The 24,121-nt window shown below is 38.4% G+C and overlaps 3 protein-coding genes and 3 pseudogenes across 4 annotated transcripts in view; 5 read left to right on the forward strand and 1 right to left on the reverse strand.

Moving 5' to 3' along the window:
• LOC145500525 (uncharacterized) overlaps positions 1 to 2,767 on the forward strand; it is a 2,863-nt gene extending 96 nt beyond the window's left edge. Inside the window, exon 1 of the mRNA XM_081480054.1 lies at positions 1 to 2,767. This exon is cut by the window's left edge and continues 96 nt beyond it. Within this exon, the coding sequence (XP_081336180.1) occupies positions 248 to 2,662 (2,415 nt within the window). The 5' untranslated portion in view covers positions 1 to 247 and the 3' untranslated portion in view covers positions 2,663 to 2,767.
• A 127-nt stretch (positions 2,768 to 2,894) lies between these two features.
• Positions 2,895 to 3,930, forward strand: LOC145501553 (ATP-dependent DNA helicase PIF1-like; annotated as a pseudogene).
• Positions 3,931 to 4,179: 249 nt separating this feature from the next.
• On the forward strand, positions 4,180 to 5,468 carry LOC145500018 (uncharacterized). Its single transcript, XM_081479526.1, has 2 exons — positions 4,180 to 4,250; positions 4,443 to 5,468. Exons 1-2 carry the CDS (start codon positions 4,214 to 4,216, stop codon positions 5,450 to 5,452), a joined length of 1,047 nt encoding a protein of 348 aa, XP_081335652.1. The 5' UTR covers positions 4,180 to 4,213; the 3' UTR covers positions 5,453 to 5,468.
• Positions 5,469 to 6,116: 648 nt separating this feature from the next.
• LOC145501554 (uncharacterized) lies at positions 6,117 to 14,281 on the forward strand (annotated as a pseudogene).
• Positions 14,282 to 14,635: 354 nt separating this feature from the next.
• Positions 14,636 to 19,114, forward strand: LOC145500984 (uncharacterized). Its single transcript, XM_081480558.1, has 4 exons — positions 14,636 to 15,322; positions 15,834 to 16,016; positions 16,388 to 17,627; positions 18,158 to 19,114. The coding sequence occupies exons 2-4, from the start codon at positions 15,884 to 15,886 to the stop codon at positions 18,633 to 18,635; spliced, it is 1,851 nt and encodes a 616-aa protein (XP_081336684.1). The 5' UTR covers positions 14,636 to 15,322; positions 15,834 to 15,883; the 3' UTR covers positions 18,636 to 19,114.
• Positions 19,115 to 19,254: 140 nt separating this feature from the next.
• LOC145501083 (uncharacterized) lies at positions 19,255 to 22,927 on the reverse strand (annotated as a pseudogene). Its single transcript, XR_014051177.1, has 2 exons — positions 19,742 to 22,927; positions 19,255 to 19,508 (listed from the first exon to the last, which is right to left on the reverse strand). The product of XR_014051177.1 is annotated as an uncharacterized LOC145501083 (transcript).
• Between the last annotated feature and the right edge of the window lie 1,194 nt (positions 22,928 to 24,121).

Raw genomic sequence — 24,121 nt, forward strand, 5'->3', positions numbered from 1 at the left:
TCAGTAAATATGATTATTTACAGTGTATAAAGCCAGGATTCTCTTCTATACTGTCCATTGATTGATTGATTTATGCCTGAGAGTATGTTTGTTTTTATTGATTATTTTTTTAAATTTTCTTTTAGAAACTACAAACAACTCTGAGAATATCAACTTCCTCTGGAACTATAGAGGCCTCCAGGGAATTCTATATACCAAAAGCAATGGGAAGGCCAAGTTTTACTATGTCAATGATGGAAGAAAGCTAATGTTTCCAGATTTAATTGATATGTGTACACCAGCACATGCATTTGTAATCAAAGATGACATGGGTACACGCCAAAATGTCCATGAGCAGTTTGCAAAAAGAGCAGCAAATGTTCTATCACTGTATCGCACAAATAAAGGTAAGAGAAACTGGGAGCAATTGGATGAGAAAACATTGAAATTTCATTTACATGAAGACCAATTAGCTTCTTTTCAAGAGGTTGAAGATGAGGTAGTTTCTCTACAAAATGATCTACAAGAATGGAAAGCAGCACATGCAAACCTGGAGGCAGAAAAAAAAAACCTTTTTGATGAAATGAAGGACACTATCAACAGAATGGGTAAGGAACTATGTCAACTTCAAAATACCAACAATCAACTTCAAGAGTATATCAAATGCCTTGAGAAAGATGAAGGGTTTTCCTACAATGGAAAAAAAATTTCTGAGACTAAGAACAGACAGCGCACATTGAAGGCTTTCCTGACTAGAGCTGAAACAGCTTTGTGGTTTTCACAAGCATTTGGCCTTCATGTTGAATCACTTAGAGTTAAAGAGGCAGACACAGGGAAAACATACGAAGTAAATGTTGAAACCAAAGCACAAAAATCAGGCGAATGTTCAAATCCTGTTACTAACATAAACGATTCCGACATGGAAAAAGTTGAACAAATTCTTTATCTTCTTGATAAATTCTGTGTCAGTGATGAATTTTACCACGAATTTAGCATGATTGAAAATGGTCTTCCAAGATCTTATCTGATTAAACAATGCAGAAATGATCTGGACAAACTTTGTCATGTGACACCTACTCCTGGAACAAATGAAGGTGCACAAGTATCATTTGAATCACTTCTCTTGCAGCAAATTTCAGCTTTTAAAAAGGAAAATCCAGAGTTTGATTTTGGCAATGAAACACTAAAAATAAAAATCAGTGGGGATGGAGCTAAAATGACACAGAAATCTAATTACAATCTTCTCTCTTGTGCACTACTCCAGAAACAAGACGAAGTTATGTCTGCCAAAGGAAATCATACCATTGCAGTAGTCAATGGTAGTGAAAAGTATGAAACACTACAGGTATCTTTCAAGACTACATTTTCAGAAATAAATTCTCTGATTGACAAAGGCACTATTAGTGTTGATGGTCAAGAAGTTAAGCTTGAGTTTTTCCTAGGAGGGGACTATAAATTTCTACTGACAGTCATGGGACTTAAGGGGGCTACATCTTTATATGCCTGCCTATGGTGTAAAATCCATAAAGACAAAAGGTGGGAAACAGACAAGCATTTCCATCACTTTAAGTCACCACCAATGATGAGAACACTATTGGAAATTAAGGAGCTGGTGAAGAAAGGAAAAGGTGATTACTGCTGTGTGAAGGAACCACTTTTGAACATAGACCTTGACCATGTCATTGTAGATGAGTTACACCTGCTGCTACGTGTAATGGATGTGATGCTAGACAACATTATCACTGAAGTCATTGACTGGGATAAGATTGAAGATTTCGAAAAATCATCCAAAGAGCCTCAAGGCATCCATTTGAAAAAGCTCGTGAGTGAGATCAGATCCTATGGTGTGGGTTTTGATGTTTGGGAACTCCGAAATCCAGCTGACAATAAAGGCACTGGAAAGTATGAATTTACAAGTCTGTTTGGAAACGACAAAAAGAAAATTCTCTCCTTGCTACCAGAAAATCTCTGTAAAGTGCTGCAGCCAAATACCTGCACTGAAATATCCAAGGTGTGGAGTGATTTCAGAAGTTTGTATGAAGACATAAATTCCTGGTCCTCAGACAAATCTGTTGACACTTTTTGGCACAAGGCACAAAACTGGTTGGAGACCTTTATTTCTCTCAGAGGAAAGAGAATTGGCTATGAAAGAAAGAGAATTACTCCATATATGCATGTACTTTTTGCTCATGTCCCTTATTTCCTCCATACACATAAATCTCTAAAAGTATTCACTGGTCAAGGAGTTGAGAAAAACAATGACTCAGCAAGGAATGTAGTGCTTCGAAAATCAAACCACTTTGACTCAGTTGGAGATATTCTTAGACTTGAAAACAGACAATGGCTTCTAAGAGAAAGAGAAAGAGCAAGCAGAAAGTACACAAAACACAATTCTCAATACTGGGAGCAAGAAATCAGTGTCAAGCGTGCGGGTAAAAAGAGACAACCTGAAGCAAACATACCCAACATGGAAAGCAACAACTCGCCAGACACATCTACATCACAAGTTCAGAATGAACAACCCCAAGCAAGAAATGGCACAGATCATGAAAGGCCGGGAAATAAAAGAAAAAGGCATATAGACGATGGGGGAAAAGGAAACAGAAAAGGGAAAGGAAAGGGTAAACAAACAAAACAGAAAAAAAAAGAGTCTAGCCTGAGCAGCTACAAAGCATGCACATAAACAGAGGAATCTTCAAAATATAAACAAATATAAACAACAATTTCAAAGCCTTTATGTAACTTTCTGACTTGACATAACAACATAATTTCTTAGAAGCAGGGTTATTAATGCGCTTAATAAACAGGGTATTAGCTTGTACCTAAACCCATCTAAAAGCATGCATTCACATTCTCAGTTTCAATCACAATACTGCAATTGAGTGCTTGTTAAAACTTAAACTTACTTTTTCGAGATGGTATCTGGGCTTAGGTACAAGCTTCCCCTCCACAAGTTTATGTGTCTGTGGTCCCAAGCTCACAAAAGGTTTTGCTCTAATTGGAAATATGACTTGTGTGCCATCTCCAAGGTTGTCTATGTAAGAGTCCCAGTCAGGACATTCTTTTAAAAAAGAACAGCGGTTAAAGTCAGACTTCTCTAACAAAGTACAACCAGCGTGTACAAGGCACATGCCCTGAACAAGTGCAGTTTAGAGAATTATTGTCACGACTTCGCAAGGGACAGTCCACTGTCCAGGATTGGAGATTACTGCTTACCAGACAGCCATCAAATGTGTCTAAATTGAACGAATTTGAATCTGCCACAAGGTTATTTTATAGTAATGAACAAGTTGCTAATTATAACCATGACCAGCTGAATAAACTTGAGCACCCTGTTGTTTGCATCAATGCTCGCCATTCATCTTCTCTTGCTAAAAATGCCAGCCCAGATGACATGTCCGGACTGGAACCAGTAGTATTTTTAGTGAAGACAGCGAAAGTCATGTTGACTATGAATCTATGGTCACATGTTGGTCTCTGTAATGGAGCCACAGGAACACTACGTCATATCATTTATGACAATAATCATTGCCCACCAAACTTACCTGTTGCTGTTATCATTGAATTTGATAACTATAGAGGTCCTGCTTTCATAGATTCTCACCCTTCGTGTGTTCCCATATGCCCTGTGACAGTTTCGTTACAGTCAGGCAATAGTTTACATGAGAGGCAACAACTACCACTTAGACTTGCTTGGGCTCTTACAATTCACAAGAGTCAAGGTCTCACCCTACCAAAGCTTGGATAGATATTGGTAAAACCAAAAAATCACCTGGTATGACTTATGTTGCACTTAGCAGAGTTCAAAATCTTTCCTCTTGTGTTATTGAACCCATGACTTTTGAAAGATTATCAGCTTTGAAGTCTTCTAGAAACTTAAAATTCAGACAAGAAGAGGAAGAAAGGCTAGACTATTTGGCAGAAACCACAGCCGCTGCATTTAATCATTGAACGAACTCATCGGTTCTATAATCAACTTGAATAAGCAGTAAAGTGTCTTTCAACAAACAAGAAAAAGGTGATCATATTCACCAATACAAACAAACATACATGTAAACATCTTCAAAATGTGAATTGTTTTAACATTTAGCAGTAAAAAACAAAACTAATTTCTAGAAAAGCAATTACAGTAAGTGATATTATATACACTTAACAGTAAGTTTGGCAACAGCTTATTTTCAGTTTGTTTTATTTCTTTTCCCGTACCTCATCAGAGTACAGACAGACTACAGCAATGGACCAGAAAAATCCTGAAGCAACAAGCAGTGAAGGTAAGCCAGGACAAATCATCTAAAATAAAAACACACTTCACAGTAACAATTTAATAATTTATTATATTTCATTTGCAACACATTGAATTATTAAAGGTTTTCTCCACACACTTAACTAAACGTAGCTAACCGTTAACTTAATACTTAGCAAAAAAATGAAATGATGCTTAAGTTGTTTTTATTTCATTGCAGAGAAACCTGATCAAATAATTGGTTACATACACAATGTATCTCCCATAAAAGAAGGCAACTTCTTCGACTTTCAAGTACAGTCAAAAGAAAAATACTTAAGAGGAGTTTGTTTTGCCCCTGCCAAGAGAGACCTTTTCCAGTCAGTACAAGATGGTGGCAGCCCTGTGAAAATAAAAAGATTTCGCATAGACCAAAAGAGCAACACAGATGACTTGCTCATGAGTGCTAATGTCAAAGTCCGACAGCTTACAGCATCACCATTTCCAAAAGTTGACATCCCCAGCAACTTTGACCTAGGAATGCTGAAAACCATTGCTGCAGGTCAACTGATAACAGTCAAAGCAAAGGTTACTTTTCTACTAGAACCTAAAATACTCCAGACAAGTAGAGGAACTTTAAAAATGCTAGAAGGGCAAATTGTAGACACAAAAGGTTACTCTAAGATAGTATTTTGGGAGAAATTTTGTGAGCAAGTAGAAGGCATGACATACATTTTTGAGAATGTACGAGTAAAGAAAGATGCCCTTACTAAGCAACTATACATAAATACTGCCAAAAGTGGCACTGCCATTAAGCAAACAGAGCCACATACTGATATTTTAGCTTTAGCACCGAGATTAACTGATGATTCTATCACTGCAACTGTGGAAGGATCTGTAGCAGGTGTAATTTCAACATCCACATACATGGCCTGTATAAAATGCAATAAGAAGATCAAACATGATGACAACTCAGACATTATTACTTGTAGTAATTGTAATATGCAACAGATGAAAGACTTTTGTCCCAGTCAGTATTATGCTCAAGTATTTTTCCTAACCACACCAAAGAAGGAAAAGTTGTCTCTTACACTTTTTAACAAAGTCATCTCGCAATTGTTTAACACAGAGGGTCTGACTGATCCTTCTAAACATGACTTCGTTAAACTGTTACTGGCCTTAAACAACATTGTAGTTACCTACAATAAGTGTACCAAAGCAGTAACCCAAATTGTCCGACCAAATATATAGTCAATTTCCATCTTGACAAGCTATAGTTGACAAGCTGTTACTAGCCTTGAAAAAAACATTGTATTTACCTACAATAAGAAAGTAACTTAAACTGTCAGACCAAATATATAGTCCTGATTAGTTCACCTATAGACGATAAGGCCCGTTGTTCATTGCATATTGACCTATACAAAACAGTACAGTTCACCTATACAAAACAACACTGTTCATTACATGTTGCATTGAAATAAACAAATATGTTCCTTTTTACTCTTACAAGCATTTATAGGTTCAAAGTACATGTAACCATGTTGTTTAAGAAATAAAATAAGTTATATTTTTGTTGCAGTTCCCATTGTCATATTGACATACAAACACGCTACTAACGGCAGCACTCACTTCTCATTGAGAACTCCTAGTTCATAGAAGTATGTCAAAGCTTCTGATTTGGATGTGTTTTTCCCCTCTCCTCGTAAACTTTCATACGCACAGAAGAAAATACTCTTGAAAGACATAGAACGAGTACCGAAGAACACAACAACACTGGCAGAGAATTCCTCAACGATTTCTATTGAAACACCTGTTGCGAACTATACCAGTAACAAACCAGCAGTGGAATATTTCCTGCAAGCCACTCCGCCGACCAACTTCTTAAAAAAGAAAAGAATAATACCTCACTGGAGACATGGAGTTCCTCGAAACAAGAATCGTAAACACCAAGAACGAGCTTACAAGGTTGAAGCATAAAGCAATTGAATATGAGGAAAAGGTACCCAAACGAGGAAAATCATGTTCCAACTGCCATCTTCCAGGGCACACAAAAGGAAACTACAGAAATGCACCCTGCACAGGGATTAGTAACTGTAACCTTCAAAGTAAACACCCCGAATTTAAAAGCAAGATGGCAGAATTACAAGGTCTTGTAAAGGATCTGGAGAAACGGCAACAGATGTCAAAGAGTGACGTCCTAAGCTTCAAAGCAGCTTGCGAAAAGGCAGCCAATAGCTTCTTTGCTGTTATGAGACCCAGGCTTAAAAAACAAAATGCTATGAAATATGCTGGTACCAATCAAATTGTTCTGGATCGTGATCTGTTAACCTTGAGGAAGACACTGTGCAATAAGATCCCAGTTAATGAAAATGAAGACTGATTGAGGGATACACGAACAGCATGGTATCACCACTGCAAGAGGTTTTTGACAGCCACTTAGAAAGTTCAAGCCAACCGGTCAAATTGTAAAAACAGGCTGACATGCAAAATATTTATCGTTAAATCTAACTGTTGAATTTCTACGTAGCCAGCCTGCAAGATATTTTGTTACTAACTTCGGATTGTGATAAACAAGAGCTGTTTTCCATTCATGTATGGCACAGAAACTGAAACTGAAAAAGCCACATAAAATATCGTTACTGTTGTTGTTTAAAATTGTAGAGTAATGGATCACGTGAAAATAAATTCAGCTCCTGTTGTTTGTACATGTTTCTTTTTACACAGCTTTCTAGTGTCATTTATTGCAGCTGTGACCGTGAATCCACCTCACAGTTCTCGGAAAAACTTTCATGTTCGCTGTCTTAGCAGTTGCACATGCATTTCGGGGTTTGCGCTTCATTTCTGGGTTATCAATGTATTAAAATAAAATCAGAAATTCAAATGAATTTTTTCCATGTTGTCACCAAAGCCTCAGCATATGAAATCACTCAGGCAGAAACCGCAGAAGATGAAGGTGCCAAATCAAACATATTTCGAACATAGAATTCAGGTTAAAAGTCATTTTGTATGAAGTGAGCTTTTCAAGTTTCCTGCTTGAAGTTTGTTTTCGGCTCCTTTCATCCCGGGTTTCATTTTGTATATGAATATAATCCCTTTCCAATTCGTACATTTCAATATGCACATAAGTGAAACTGCTCACAAACCATTTGAAGGGCTTTTTTAGACCATCGCTACAACTGATTCAACTCTGCACTCTGGCAATATAATTACAAGTGCCACTCTTACACAACTCTTGTTTTCTAAATCAACCAACGACCTTAAAAAAAATGAGTGCAGCATATAATTCTTATTAAAGCCGCAAGCACATGAAAGTACTACTGGTTTGAGCATGACATTGAGCCGACACCGTAGTCCCATTAACATCACCAGTCAAAGAACAAGTTGAGATTTCATTGTTTTGTACCAGACATTTGATTGGCTGGATTTGAAAATGTTGGAATCTATTGTTTCAGTTCTGCCTTCTAATTGGTTTTCATTGTCCGGGTGGCCCAGGTTTCAGTAAACGCACTGTAAGATAACAATCTGTCACTTTAAACATAACACCAACAGTTGGCCTGTGGATGTCATTATCACTCATAATTCTGCCTTGCCTATGTGGCCTGAACAGGCAATGCTTGATTATTGCAAAGTTGTATTACTCACTAATTTATCCCTTCTTGACTTATAGTTTAATAATTTGGGGGAATACACATCAAACAACTCTTTTACCTCTTATCATCTCACAAAAAAAAGCAGTCAGAATAATGACATTCTCAGAATATAATTCCCACTCTAGTCCACTCTTTCAGAAATTAAAAATACTTACAGTAAGTGACTTAATATATTGATATAGTGCTTTATTTATGTACAACTATTACTCTAATGGACTGCCATTAATTTTTGATAATTTCTTTAAGAGTACCAACAAAGTGCATCAATATCAAACGAGACTGGCAAGTAAGATTTCATACTATCTGCCAAAAGCTAGGACTAATTATGGCAAATTTAACATTCGTTTTTTCGGTGCTAAAGTTTGGAATTCCATTGATGACTCACTTAAATCTAAGAGTTGTGCTTGCTTCAAAAATCTCTTAAAAGAATCGATTATTTCCGACTACTGACTGGTAGATGTCGAGGAAAAGGGAGAAGATCACAAAGGCACGAACAACCCCAAGAAGAGAGCCTGTCGCGGAATTTAAATCCACCGCCGTTTTACCTTATGTACAAGGAGTTTCGGAGTCTCTCCGCTGCTGCCTACAACAACAAGGCATTCACACCGTCTTTAAGTCCGACACGACACTTTGGTCACACTTAGTGCGACCAAAGGACACCGTCAACCCAGCTAAAGAAGATGGTGTTGTCTACAGGATTCCCTGTGAGTGCGGCAAAGTCTACATTGGGGAAACAGGGAGATCTATGCAGGAGAGGATCAAAGAACACGACAGGGATATACGACTCACCTGAACCCAGACCTCCGCCGTTTCTGAACACACCCACGAGACCGGCCACTATCCTATCTGGAATGAGGTCAAGTTTATTGATCGAGATCCTCACTGGTACACACGTAGGGTCAAGGAAGCTATTCACATAAGACTTCACCCTAACAACATCAACAGGGATAGTGGAATTGAAATTCCTGAAACATGGATACCCACGATCAAGAAACACAACAACAGGAGAACGGTACAACAGCGGACCACTGAGGGAACAGCTACTCGCCGGAATAATGGAACAATGGGAGGATCGAAATGCACCAATCACAGCCGACCTTTGTGATATAAATGAATCTCTGTTTGAATGTTCCTTCTGTCAGTCCAATGTAGTTCTTGGTTGTGTTGTTAGTTGTAACTTGTGCGTTGTAGATTACACTGGAAGTCAGGCATTTGTTGTCTAGCGGGCATTGGTCTTTTTTGCGGCAGTTGCATTGCTCTCCGGTGGTTGCGTTGGCGTTGTTGTCGGCGTTTGTTATTTTCATGTTGTGTTTGTTGATTACTGTTTTCATGTTGTCCATGCAACTGTAGCTGACTTTGACGTTGTTTTTGTTGAAGAGGCTGTGGTATTTATGTTGGTTCGGAAAGTGCTTAGATATGAGCTTCAGGAATCTAATATATCTAAGCACTTTCCGAACCAACATAAATACCACAGCCTCTTCAACAAAAACAACGTCAAAGTCAGCTACAGTTGCATGGACAACATGAAAACAGTAATCAACAAACACAACATGAAAATAACAAACGCCGACAACAACGCCAACGCAACCACCGGAGAGCAATGCAACTGCCGCAAAAAAGACCAATGCCCGCTAGACAACAAATGCCTGACTTCCAGTGTAATCTACAACGCACAAGTTACAACTAACAACACAACCAAGAACTACATTGGACTGACAGAAGGAACATTCAAACAGAGATTCTCGCAGCACAAATCCACATTTAAGCACAGAAAACACATCAACAGCACCGAGCTTTCTAAATACATCTGGCAACTACACGACAAAAAACAAGACTTCAACATCAAATGGTCAATTATTAGCCGTGCAAGACCCTACAACAACATTTCCAAACGATGCGACCTCTGCCTCACAGAAAAACTAATGATTATCAAACATAGCAACGACAATCTACTAAACAAAAGATCAGAACTTATTTCTAAATGCCGGCACGAGAACAAATTCTACTTGAAGAACGCTTGACACTTTCTTTATATTGTACTGCACCCACGCAGTTTATACTCGTCCCCGTAATTTCTGTCTTCACACCTATTGTTTTCCAGTATAACTATCACTTATTGTAATGCAACTAGTCCAGCAATTAGCCTATTGTTTAATACCGTGTATATATATCTAGTTGATAGGAATGCTTATCATTAAATACTGTCTGATGAGTGCGTAAGCACGAAACTCGGAGTAACAGCAAATCTTGCCTCTTCGTTATTACTCATATACTCAGCTCTACACTATATGTGTATTGAGCACTATTTTAATGGGATCTGCTACTTCCTCATATGGTTATAATATATCTATATATGTGTACAAGTATACATAGGTATTCATAAGTATGGTAGCAAGATTTCAACATACGAGTCTGATGATGTTTGTGTTGTGACTGTGGCTTGGTAAACTACATTTTGTGTGAGCCTAGATCTAACCATCTATTGCACCTGACCACAAAGCCATTTTCTTGCCTTTTGAAAAAGAGATCCGCAATGCGTACTTGTGGTCTAACATCACAAGCTTATGCAAATTAGGTTTCCACCGTGTTGGTACCCATGCAAGGTGTGAAACTGTATGCTAATCTATGCCATTTCTAAGCGCTCACTTTTAGTCTTCCAATAATTCATCTTTCTAATGGATATTTCCCAAAAAAGCAACCCAAAAATCCAAAAATCCTTGAAAGCCATGTCCAAGAGTGCTATTTGAAGAAAATTTATGTTGTTGGCGTAGATCCAGTGGCCATACCGAGTGAGCAAATCAGCTCAGAGTGTTTGCCTCCTATAGAAGTTTTGAACTTGCTTTCCTATTTAGTTTTGGAGACAAGCTGTTACACAAATAAGCAGTTGAAGGCCTTCAAAAGTTTGGAGACGTAAGACAAGATGGTTTCTGGCCTTGTTGTGTCAGTTCAAGGGAAAGAAATCGCAGGCAAGATTGTTGTTGTAGCCAAGGTGAGACATTTACAGGGAATGAACAATCCTCTTGTGAACAATTGGATCATTTCAGAAAAGGACGGCACCATTATCTCTGCCCATGGTGTAGGTTGCAGGGCAGGACTGGCTGAATCCTGTTCCCATGTAGTGAAGCGTGATGTTTTACATCAAAGCTGTAACACAGATTCAAGGAAAGCTTGCCTGTACTCAAGCAAAATGTACAGGGATTTTACCAACATATATCAATGAAGTACCACACGTAAAGGTAAGGGACATAGACTTTTCATCAGCAAAAAAACTCAAAAGCGTGCTAGAGCATCAAAATACTGGGGAAGGAAGCAAAATCTTAGAAGAATGGTGTGATCAAACATTTGCATCTAATGCGATTCCATCAGATGGGGAAATGCAGCAGGTCTATGCTAAGCTAGACGCATGCAAAATCAAAGCTGTAGCACTGGGCTCAATTGATTCCTATGCCGACCAATTCATTGATGAAAGCCACACACTGCCAATTATTCCTGATTTATTTAAAACAGGACATCTTGAGCTGGACTACCCGGAATTAATCAAAACATGTGTTGAAGGGACACTGGGTGTCTGAGGAACACATCAAAAAAATAGAAATCAGCACATGAGTTCAAGCAAGTGGTTCTGGTTTTTATAGACATCGTGCTGGCAGAATTGCTGCATCTCAGTGTTTTGCAGCCTTTCACACAAACCTTGCCCAACCCTCCCAGTCTGTGATTAAAACAATTTATTATCCAGGCCTCTATAAAGTCAATACTAAAGCTACAAGGTATGGCCAAACGCATGAAAGTGATGCCATAACAGCATATAACGCATCCATGAAAGCATGTCATGTGAACTTAGAGGTCAGTAAGTGTGGGCTATTCATCAATGAAAAGAATTCATTTCTTCATGCCGTCCCTTTTTTCCGTGTCGTGTGACTGTTGTGGAAGTAGATGCAGGGAAGTTAAATGTCCAATGGTCATCATTGATGGCAACTTTGACAGCTATGTTCAACATAACTCCTGCCTGGAAAAAGTAAGTGGGAATTTACAGCTGAAAAAAGCCACATCTACTACTATCAAGTACAGCAGCAGCTTTTCTCGGTTCCAAATCTTCAATATGATGACTTTGTACTATATGCCATTGATAAGGCAAAAAAAACAGTCACTTATGTGCAGCACTGGAACTTTGTTTTCCCTAAACTAGAAACATTCTGGAGAATATGCATTCTCCCAGAGATTTTGGGATGGTGGTACACCCAAAGGTGCATAGTACCACCTACATTGTTTTTGTCGAACAGAAAGAGATGACGACAGCATTTTGTGCTGCCCTTATCAAAGGTCTCATCCTTCTTGTCTCTCTCTCACCTCCATGACAATGCCAATGACCTGGTACTGCCCTCACTGTTGCGGACTTCCTCAGTTCAAGGGGAAAAGGAATACCAGAAAATCCCCACGACCTACTGTTGTGTCAGATCATGCAGCGATGAAATGTGATAGCATTTGTATTTGCAAGGCAAAGCCTACCCCTACAGACAAGTAAGTTGAGTGCCATGGAGAAAGCTGCACAAATGGAAAGTACTTCCACCTTGCTTGTCTTGATTTGAAACGATTGCCAAACAATCACAGAACAACCTGGAAATGCCATGCATGCAAAAAGGTTGCCCCTGCCCAAGCTAACAACACCTCTACCACTTGTTCTTCTTCGTCACATTCCTCCAGTAGTGAGGATGAAAGTGATGTTATTACCAAAGTCACCCAGGGTGAAACTGATAATACCAGTGCACTGGCAAATCTAACAGACTACCATGTTGATTTAATTGTTAATCCTACTGAATGGGTAGACTGTGATATCATCCACAAGCTCATGTTTTATTACAGCTTGAGAATCTGGCAGTCGCAGGTTTTCAGTGACCGACGCTTGGCCCTGTTAGAAATTTGATATTAGTGGTGAATTGGTTCAAATTTTGCACACTGGGAATGATCATCGGGTGTGTATTAGCTCAATTGGATGTGTCCTTGGATATGTAAACCTTTTTGATAGCCTCTATCATGACTCTGTCATAATTCAAGAAGTAGAGGAACAAACAAATAATTTATTAGGGGGACGTTTGATTGCTCTTGACCCAAAGCCAGTACAGCAGAAAACATGGAAGGTGTATTGTTTGAACCTCCCCCTCCTCGAAATTTCCAATGACCTTCCATTGGGTGGGTATGGATAATTTCTGGAAACACACATTCCCACCTCCCTAGGTTGTAGCATACAGGCCCTTACTTGGCTGCAACTGTAAGAATATATGCACTGTGGGCCAGTAAGCGTGGGACACCTGTGTTTCTTTTGTGGAAGAACACAGAGCCATAATAATCTATTGTGTTAAACAGCATGCTCAAATAACATCATGCTGTATCTTTTTCCTACAGAAATCACTATGTTGTGTAAAATATATAGAACATTTATTTTTACAAATCTTATTTTCACAGTTTTCATCTACAACCGCAGTTCATATATGAATTATTTCATATAAACTTCACATCATTTCACTCCTCACGGGAAGATATGAACTCAATAAATTGACCTCGCTCCCAATGTGTGGCTTCATAGCTCAGTTGGTAGAGCATCGCACCGGTATCGCAGAGGTCACGGGTTCGAATCCCATTGAAGTCCTGATTTTTTCAGGCTTCTTCTTTCCAATTGCTTAAATTGGAAAATTTACTGCGATGATCCTTCTTCACTTTCATCTACAACCGCAGTTCATATATGAATTATTTCATATAAACTTCACATCAGAACTAGAAAAGTTAAAAATTGAAGTTATGTTATTTTATTCAATAAGGATATGCTACTTGTTTACCTTGTATGTGAAATATTCCGACTTTTTTTCTTGCACTTGACAGTCTAGATCAAAATTTGTTTGTAACAAACTGCCTTAGCTTTTTATTACTTTTTATGCATCGCAGTATTCAAGCAAGTACATGTAACAGAGTACCTCATCCTACAAAAAGTACCTTAGTATATCAATGAAAGCTTTTAGGGGTGTAAACAGCCGATAAGCTTTGAAGTTTTGTTGTTTTTGTTGTTTGCAAAAGCAAAATTCAAAGAAAATGACATACCTAAACCTAATGGGAGAAAGGACTTTTCAAAGGGCAGAAGTCATTACCTTATTTTACAGGGGAAGTGAACCCTCTTGTAAACTGAGAATATCCGGTGGCCAGAGGGATGATATAAACAAGCTTTCATATTTTCTTTACAAAATCATACCACATACTGTATCTATTGTAAATCCTCTATTAAGCCACCACTCTCTAAAAGAAGAAATTTACCAAGCCACCTCTCCCCTTATTTTATGATTTTGAGGTTTGCAAATAATTTTTCGCAACATTTAAATTTTGTAATTTTGCAAAAATTTTGTATTTTGAGTCACTTTAATGTCACATTTTTGAGTGAGATTTATTTTCTTGGCAATGTTATGCAAAACGTCCTTGAATTATAAAAGGATTTTAAAAAGTTACACATTTCCAACAGCCCAGTTGCATGAATTGTTTTCAAAACCTATTACACAACCTATTATTTTCAAAACTTATTACACATCTTCAAAGTTAACTCCAATATTTACTTTCTAGTGGACTTGCAAACTGCTTTAATACGCTCAGTGGTAATAAACTTATTCTTCCTTGATTTTTACCTGATTTATTATTTAATTTTCGCATCATGTTATATTCACGACACTCATTTTTTGCGTCACTTAAATTTTGTGATTTAAAAAATAAGGTGTTGCGAAAATTTCATGTCATTAGGTGTCTTGGAAGCTTGTTGATTAAGCAAATTTGGAAGCAGAACTTTGCAGCTTTCACTCATATCAGGACCTAAGTCCTAACACCATATCCTATTGTATCCCTGAAATAAATTAAAAACACCCAGGTGGCTTAAGGTAGTTGCACTGGGTAATTTTAAGTATTTTGGAATCTACTTTAAAATTGGATACTATCTTAGAATTTCAGCCAATAAATTTGAATATTTGTCAGTGACTAGAATTGGTACTTGACTCTTTTATGCCAATATAGATGTGGCCTTATACCTTTTAATTATTAACTTATTGCCTTGCCCCCTGGGGCCTATAAATTTTAAAAATCTAATTTTTTGTGGACATGAGATAAAAATACTTTCTTTTTTTTGAGAATCCTACAAACATTAACACTCTGAATAATCATTAGCTTGCAAAACACAAAAGAGGTGATATTTAAAAACTTATCGTTAAATTTCCAATTTTTGCCCAAAATTGACAGTAGTCGAGAAATTTGAATCACAACTTAGTTTGCAAGCAAGCGATCGTTTATTACAATTCGTTGAACAAAATGGCCAAATTTCATTGTTGTAGGTGCTATACTTTTGAAGAAAAACGTTCTTAAACATATGGCTAACCTGTCTTCAGTCCACTTTTTGTCAAAAAACGCCCAAAAAGGCTCGCTGAAGTCGATTTTGTAGCAAGAGATCGTAGTTTAATGTTTGGCCCCATCTTGAACAATGTTTTACCCTCCTCTCGGGTCTCAGTTGCTAGATTTGTCTTTGTTTTGACCCCTAACACTACCCCGGCATTTCTTTGTTTGTCGGTTGCTAAGGACGAGTCCTTTTGTGGGGGCGTGACATTTAAGATCAACTTCCGACAGCAAAGTGCGCATAATCGATCGTATTGTAAGACGCCATTGTTTGCAATGGCGTCACGAGAGAAAAAGAAACTTTCTAAATCAGAGAGAAAGAAACTGTATCAGGATAAAGGCAAGAAAGGGGCTGAAGCACGAGGTCTTGGAGCTGGATCTCGCATAGATTTTTCGCTTCCAGCCCAATGGACAACAGAAGTAACGTCATACGACCATCACGTTGCGGTGAAATACATTTCTCCAGGCAAAACTAAGTATCACACGACAACAAAAGTCAAAGAGATGCTGGCCAAAAGAAAAATGGATTTCTGCTTAGATAAGTCATCAGTCTTCGGGTAACAAGGTAGATGACAAGGATCCAGATTTCGAGCCAGATCCATCCCCAAAATGGCTGAAAATGGTTACCAAGGAACCTTTGCAGAATCCATCGAAAGTGGAGCGGCAGCTTTGTGTTTGTGAATCTTCGCAGATAGTCCGTCTGATTGAGGACGTAAACAAAACGTCTCGTTGCTCTACACCCGATTGCAATGGTATGTGTCATGGATTGTTGAACTGTTGCCGTTTTATTTTTTTTAGAGTAGCTTTGAGTTCATTCAGGCCAGAAATCAAAAGTGAATAATATTTTGGTTTTGTAGGTGTCATACATTCGAATTCGAAGTCATTTCTCAGAACACGTTCGAGGGAGTTTCGCAAACTTCCTATCCTCCATTAAATTATACATAGAAAATGCTTGAAATCAATGATTTTGTCGTAGAATAAATGTCCCGACATTGACCAATCAACATTTTCCTTCCTTTTGATAACTTAGCTGGCTAAATTCTCACTTGTTTCATCAAGGCAACAATAAATCAATGCTTCACTTCAAGTATTTCTAAGAATACCCCTATTCTACAACTTTTAGGTCAGCTGATACCCTCTAAAGTTGAGACAGTAGGCCTTGGTGGAACCATCAATGTCACATTTGCTTGTAGTGGGTGCCAGTTGAGAAGTGTCTCTTTTCAAGGGTCATCTATGGTTGAAGCATCAAGGAGAACTGTTGTTGGACTGGCCCTAGCTGTGGCATTTATTGTCTCAGGACATGGGTTTGCAAAGTTCCATAGAACTCTGAATCAGTGTCTTGGCATCCAAGCCATATCCAAGAATCGATTCTTCGAGGTTGTCAAACTGATATATCCCCACATTCATGACATTTTGACAGAAATGTGTGATAAGGAAAAGGAGCAAATGAAAAGGATTGACAGCAATGTCTTAGGAAGTTGGGAACGAGCAGTCGTTACCTCTGATGGAGTCTGGCACACCAGAGGCCATTTTAGTAAAAATGGCTCCTTTATCATAAAGAATTATCTAACTGGGGGGTTGCTGTGGTTTGGACACAAGTGCATGCGTGGAAATTCAGAGGATGATGATTTGTTTCTGGGGACTGCCAAATCAATGGAAGGCATTCTCGCAGATGAGTGCTACCATCAGGCTAAAAGTGAAGGTTGTAATGTAGTGGTGGTATGGCAGGATGGTGATTCCAGTTCCCAGAAGTCTGTTGAAAAAGTTTTTGGAGCTGAGTCCAGGAGGGTATTCAAGTGCGGGGGTCATGTTGGAAGGGCTCATGCAAACAATTTGAAAGACTTAGCTAAGCAAAAGATCTTTTCAGCTGAACAAATTAGTAAATGGAAAGATACATTCCCTGCTCTTGAATCAGCGAAGTGTGCATGTAAGCACCACAGCAAAACCTGTGGCTGTTTGTCTGACGCATTTATCCAGGGTGCACGGTTGAACCACTTCTGCTGTTTGCAGCAGTGCAAGAGTCCAGACGACTATGCAATGTGTATGAGGAGTTTAGGGGGTCATCACTGCAAAGATGAACATGAATGGGATGATGGGAAATGTGATTTCCACCCCAGTATTGTTTGTTCTTGTGGCAAATGCAACCAAGATGAGGAAATATCCTGTGAGGGAAAAGCGTCCTCCACCAAGTCAGTGCTCAAATGTAAGTTTCATCAGCTAGCCTACCAAACAGAATGTGAACTGCAAGCAAATGATGCTGAAGCTGTTATTCACCCTGAATTGGGAAGGGGACAGTCCAATTTGTGTGAGGCACATTTCACTGTCCTGCCTCATTTCAGAGCAAAGGACCAAAGCTTATGCAGGTACTTACATGTAAACAAAAGCTAAGCCCTATTTAGAGAGGACTCTTCGGAAAACAGCCTATTGGTGACGGTAGCTTTCTGTATAGACTAATATTGGTTATGATTGGTTTTAGTGGTAGTCTTGTTTTATGTTCCTCAGTATTTTTGCCAGTCTTGTTCTTGATAATTTACATTAGTTTCTTCAGAACTTAGTTTCTTTGGATATCATTACTATTATTATATTTTTTATTATTATTATTATTATTATTGTTGTTATTATTATTATTATTATTATTATTATTATTATCATTATGTGTTATCATTATTGTTATGATTAATGATATCAACCTGAATAGCACATTATTTTCTTGTTTCCATGCAAGAAAAACAGAAAAATGAAATCTGAGAATGTCAGGAAAAATGGCTTTGCACTTTGTATGTTTGATCACTACTTATCTTGATTAGGCACTATTGGAGAGTTATTAGGAAAATGAGGAATCAGGAGCACAGGAATACTGACAACTGATTCCCTCATGATGATTTCTCCATAGGTTGCATTACATCACATCAACAAACTGTGGACTTGCCCAGGGAAACATGACATGGTGTTTCAACCGTCGTGGACCTGACTACCACTGGATTGTTGATTTATATGAGCGCATGAATCTGCCTGTCCTACCTGAAGTTGTCCGTGCTTTTCAAAAAGCCGCTAAGGAGCGAATGAAGGAATTGGAGAAGAAGAAGACTGATCAAGCTAAACAAAAGAGGGTCTCTCATAAAATTGCCTGTTCAAAAGACCAAGAAGAACGAAAAAAATGGGTCAAGCGGCAAGCCATTCTTCACACATATGGTGCAGAGGATGAGGATGATGACAGTGAAGAGGACAGAACCTTGGTCCAAGAAGCAGAGCGCATAATAGAAGGCGAGGAAACAGAGATAGTCAGTGGACGTAAATGTAGGTGTGGTTCAACAACTCACCTGCGTACCTCAAGTCGCCTGTGTCCACTCAACAAGAACAATGCCAACTAAAAGCATTTTAGAGAATATTCTAGTTTTGTTTTTGTTTTGTTTTTTTGCCATGGATGTGCTCTTTCTGTGACATATTAGGTAAAAGCAACACTACAATAGTGCAGAAATGGAATGTTTTCTATTGTAACATAGTGCAACCACCTCCTTTACTTTCACGTAGGATATCAGAACATAGGTATATATGTAGTTCATGTTGTGTTCAAGAGTTTTGCTTTTTAGAGAAATATGCCTGTCTTTAGTTTTTACCATATGAGTAGGATTTAAATTCAAAGATAATTGTTGTTCGGGTAAAAATACATCTTACTTCCCCTGCATTTGACTAAAAGAAACATTGCCTCATGGTGAATTTTAAAAAAATGGTATTTTTATTCTGTGCCTGTACCCTAATGCATGCATATTCTTGAAAACAATAACAATTTTTACAATAAATATATCCTGTTTTGATGAATTTCGTGAAAAATAATAAATATTCTCTTTATTCTATTTGGTATATCCTGTGAATTATAATAATATGACTTGTTGACAGATAATTTCAATAATAATTTGTAACTTTTCATGTTCTTGATTTTACAATTTCATAAATATTATACCATCACTTTACTACCTTGATAAATAATCTTCATGAAAATACTAGCTATTGCAAATATCAATTCTCAAATTATGGCAGTCCATATAAAAACCACTGAACATTTTTCAAAAGTAATTGGGACTATTTTGATTTTTCTTTGTTTAGCTTGTAAAATAAAACATTTTGGAACGTACAGCTTTCATATTAGGAGAAAAAAAGTCATTTTTTCTTCAATCGTATTGCAATCCTTATTTTGCAGCAGGCCAGGTAGCAAGGGCAAGGTCTCCAATGTTGACTTTGTAAACCTGAAAACAGAAGATGAAATGTGGTGTAAATGTATAGCAGCCACAAGATCTGGATCTCAATAACTAGGGGAATCAAACAAAGGCAGGGTGGCTGAGGAACACACACTCACTTACAGCAAGGACATCTAGTTGTCCTATAAACATCTACCCCCTGTAGTTTTTGAAGGAAAATCTACCAGGCCTTCTGCTTCTTCATATATCTTTAGAAGGATCACTGACTGAATCACACTCACCCGTGCATGCGTTGGATCCGGTTTGTCCACCAGGGCACTGGGAATCACCTCCCTTATCACCCTCTTCAGAGTAGAAGGGAAAACATATGTGGGCTTTCCAACATCAGCCCCAAGGGTTTTCTTGCTTCCAAACTGTGAGATGTTAACATAGGAAATTAACAAGGTAGTTGCCAACAGGTCTCCCTTCCACCGCAACTATCATTTTTAATATATGTGTGAAGGAAATCAGTTCATTAGGGTATTGTGTAGTCAAACTCTGAAAATGTACAGATGCAATCAGAGACAACTGTTCAAAACAACACTAGAAATGACTGGACCACAATAGCAAATTAAAAACCCCACTTCCTCCAGTGAAGCAAGATGTTCAACCTGATGGAGAGCTATTGTACTGTATGAAACCCTTATGATTTCTAGGCACTAACTTTTTGACCATGAACATTTGGGAAACATCCGAATCCTTATAAATACCAAATACATCTGTTGGTGACAATGGAAAATTGCCAATTTGATGCTGGAGATTGACTATCTATCGGCTCCAAGTTTTGGTCAAACAGGAACACATGAACACAATGAGAAGACTACAAACAATTATTCTTGCAAAAAATTCAGAGAGATGAACTTTGTGTTAGAAAGTTATGCTTGACTACAAAATCCAGGACCAAACTCGGACTATGTGACTTGTGCCCACTGCTTCTGCTTCGTTCCACAGAGCACTCCGATCTAAGTAAGCGAGCCGGACAAAAGATATCCTGAACTCTGAAATTGTCAGGACACTGTTCAACTTACCCATAAAATTGCCCAGATCCGTCTGTATAGCCTGGCACGTCCTTGCTCGGGGGTTTTGCCAGGCTTCAAGGCAAAGGCACGCAATAGACGAATAAGTCCTTCGAGTATCTGAAAGCTGTGAAAATGTAGGACTTTCCAATATAGCTTCCTGGCAAAATAGCTGCACACAGCAAGATTTTGTAAAAACCTACCCATTTCGTGAAACTCCACTTCGAAAGCCACGAATGCAGCCTCTCGCAGAACACCAGAGATTCCCGCCATCTTGACTTGTCTTGACCTTTAATCCACGAGACTCAGAAGAAAACCGCTGCCTCAAACCTTGCACACTCACTATCTACCTTAGTAACTGACCCAATCTCCTTACTCGGTCAACTGAACGAACTTCCGGTAAAATGCCAAACTTCGGTCTTTATTTGTACTTTGCCTTCCGTTTATTTCGGGATAAAACCACATTTTTTTAATATTACATGACATGGGCTACAACTAGGCTGAAAATGATCTCGTTTGAAAACAAGAAATTTACCCGGTGCAACTACCTTAATAGAAGACTTCAGGTATCTAAACGTGAAGTTGATTTAATCAAATGGCACAATTGGAGGACAAAAATTAACAAGAGCTGCAAAAACTCTTATCATATGATCCACCAATGCAGTATGCCTGTCAGAGTGTTTATGATCACATATCAGGAAGTCAGTTGGCAAGGTACCTTCCAGTATTGTGAACTTCCGTCTAAGCAGTCCAGTGACACGTTCAACATGAATTCTAATGCCTCTCATCTGCTCCACGTCCACTGGGTCAAGCTGAAATTTACCAGTTTAGCATTTTTCAGTCCAACACTCCCAGTGATGGTGAATCCCTGGTCTGCCATCACCATGTCTCCTGGAATCAGTTTGTCCAGGAGGCCACAGTTCTCAGTTATGAATTTATCTGAGACACTACCTCCCCACGCTTCAGACACACATGAAATAGTTCCTTGTGGTGTTATCCTGACCAGAATTTTGATTGTATTGTGATGTTTGTAACTTGAAAAGGTCTGTGCCCTGGGTAGCAAGTTTGAAGGCCTCTCAATAAATACTGCAAAGCAGTCAATCACAACAGTTGTTTTCTTTCCGAATGCAAACTGGAAGCACTGGGGCATTTTTCTCCATAGTTGGTCCCTCTCTGGCCAGTACACAACGCGAAAAAACCTTGTGTCCATCACAACAATCCAGTGGGAAAATATTCTGGAGATTGTCGACACTGAAACAACAAACTGGTATGGAAGATCCTGCAATGGTGCATTTAGTCTTAGTTTCATAAATACAATAATGAACTCTTGAAATCTGTTGAGCTCCCGTGTTTGCCGTGTAACATGTGAAGAGATGTGCTCGAAAACAACCATTAGTACTTCCATAGATGGAAGCCCAGAGTAAAAGCAAACTTATTTACGATTTTTTTAAACTTGAAAAATGTAAATTTGATAGTGTCCCTTATTTTAAAATTTAGTAATTAATATCAGTATAATTTATATATTGACATATTTGAGAAAAATAGATAAAAACAACACCGCAGCAAAATGCACTGCACATGAGTGCAAATTTGGACTTCTGGTCAATTACACATTTCCAGATATATATTTAAATTCAGTGTAAAGAAGATAAAATCCTGTACCACAAACTTTGAAAACAAAAAGTACGAGTTAGCATACAAAAGTAGGGGAAAGGTTTGTCCTGATGAAAAGTTTGCTTTTTATTTAATTATCAAGCGCTTGCACCAAGGGGTTCGGTGTTTGCACCAACAACAAGATATGAGCGAATTTTGGAAGCATTCGTGCTTAACAAGATGATTTTTTTCAGATAGTTCTCCCTGTGGCGTTGGTTTGGTTGTGCAGTTCCTTCGCAGAAAAATGTGGGAAAACAAACAAAAGGAGTTGTAAATGTGCTGCCTGAAAATATTTTCTATCCAAAGAATTAGCCAGCGCTGCTGAACTCCAAGTGGGCTCAACAGTTTGTCATGTCCATTGGGTTGAAATACGGAGGAGCAACAACAGGTGCTTGGTTCCTCACGAAAACCATTCATGAAGCCTCAGGAAACAGTGACTTCCTGCGGGACTTTTTTCTGTCCTAGCTGCCATAGGGGCAACATTTGCTGGATACAAGCCAGGTACAAGGTGGTGCTATAAATGCTGTGCCAGAGTGGATGAAGAAACAAGGTTTACCTTACATCCTGACTACAAGCCACTGGCGTTACGAACTACTGAACAGGTTAGTTAATTAGACATTGGTTAATTGTAATTGACATGCAGGTTTGCACTGCCTTGAATTGCTGCAAGGATTTTCAGGATCACCTTACCAGAAAATTAAATGAAATTGATGAAAAAGGAAGCATACCCTTTCAAAGATTTTTGTTGCAACAATAAAAAAAGTCATTTGTATCAAACTTTGTAAAATTTGCAGCAAAATAGACATGATACCAAGAAATTAATTTCATAACAGTAGATTATATTTCATGTTAAATCATCCCAAGTTTTATGCGTGTATGGTTCCCCACTAGGATGGAAATAAACAAACCTTGGATGATCAACTTCAAAAGGTACAATAGAGTCAATTGTTTTGCTTAACTTCATGACTGGGGTGCAGGTAGCAAAATGTTAATTCAGGCAGTTCAGTCTAAAATTGGTATTTGGAAGCAAAAAGGTAGTCACAGAAGCTGGGAGACTTCAAGCACTTCAAGTGAGTCTAAAGTAGTTTAAAATTTGGAAGCTATAACTTTAAAAATACTGTAAATTAAAAACTTGTCCATTTAGTTGATCAGTCTTGTGTACATATGAATTGGCAAGCAAAACAGTGGAGCATAAAGGAAACAGGTTATTATAACAGAAAATATTAGTGAATAAAATTATTTTAACCCATTGACATCTGTTGCGCCCTCATGCGCCCGGAAATATAATCCCTCCGAAATTCCAATGTGCCCTCATGCGCCGTGTCAGACATGGCACACTTTGATTGGCTGTAGCTAAGAAACTATACTCCCCTGAGAATTGAAATGCAGTGAAACGTGACATGAATAAATTAGCTTTTATTTGAGACCAAACTTGTGAGAATATGTTCTATTTACGATTTTTCATGAATTTTTGAAAACAACAATTTAGTTCTGAACATGGCTTCTGGTGGATCTGATGAATTTCCAGGTTCATCTGATGAAGAACAAGACTTCTTTGCCGGTTTTACAGTCGAAGAAATCGGCCAAATGAGGCAGGATCGCCAAAGACGGCGAGAGCAAGGATCACTTTGTGATATGGATGAAGAGATTGACGCTCTCATTAACCAACAACCTCAGGAAAGCACAAGTAATTCTGTTGTTGAGGTTTTTGCTGATGATGGCGATGAGGAAAGCGGCGAAAGCAGTGATGAAGAAACTGTTAGTAACACAGATTCCGAGGACGCACCGCCAAATCCACTTCGATGGTCAAATACATTGCGTGAAATCAATGTAGAAGAGTTCTCTGTTCGCCACGGCCCATCCAGAAATCTTGGGGACAATGCGACAGCCAAAGATTTCTTCAACCTTTTCATCAACGATGAATTCCTTGATGAAATTGTCTGGCATAGCATT

This window comes from Orbicella franksi, chromosome 10 (assembly GCF_964199315.1).
Source record: "Orbicella franksi chromosome 10, jaOrbFran1.1, whole genome shotgun sequence".
NCBI classification, from domain to species: domain Eukaryota; kingdom Metazoa; phylum Cnidaria; class Anthozoa; order Scleractinia; family Merulinidae; genus Orbicella; species Orbicella franksi.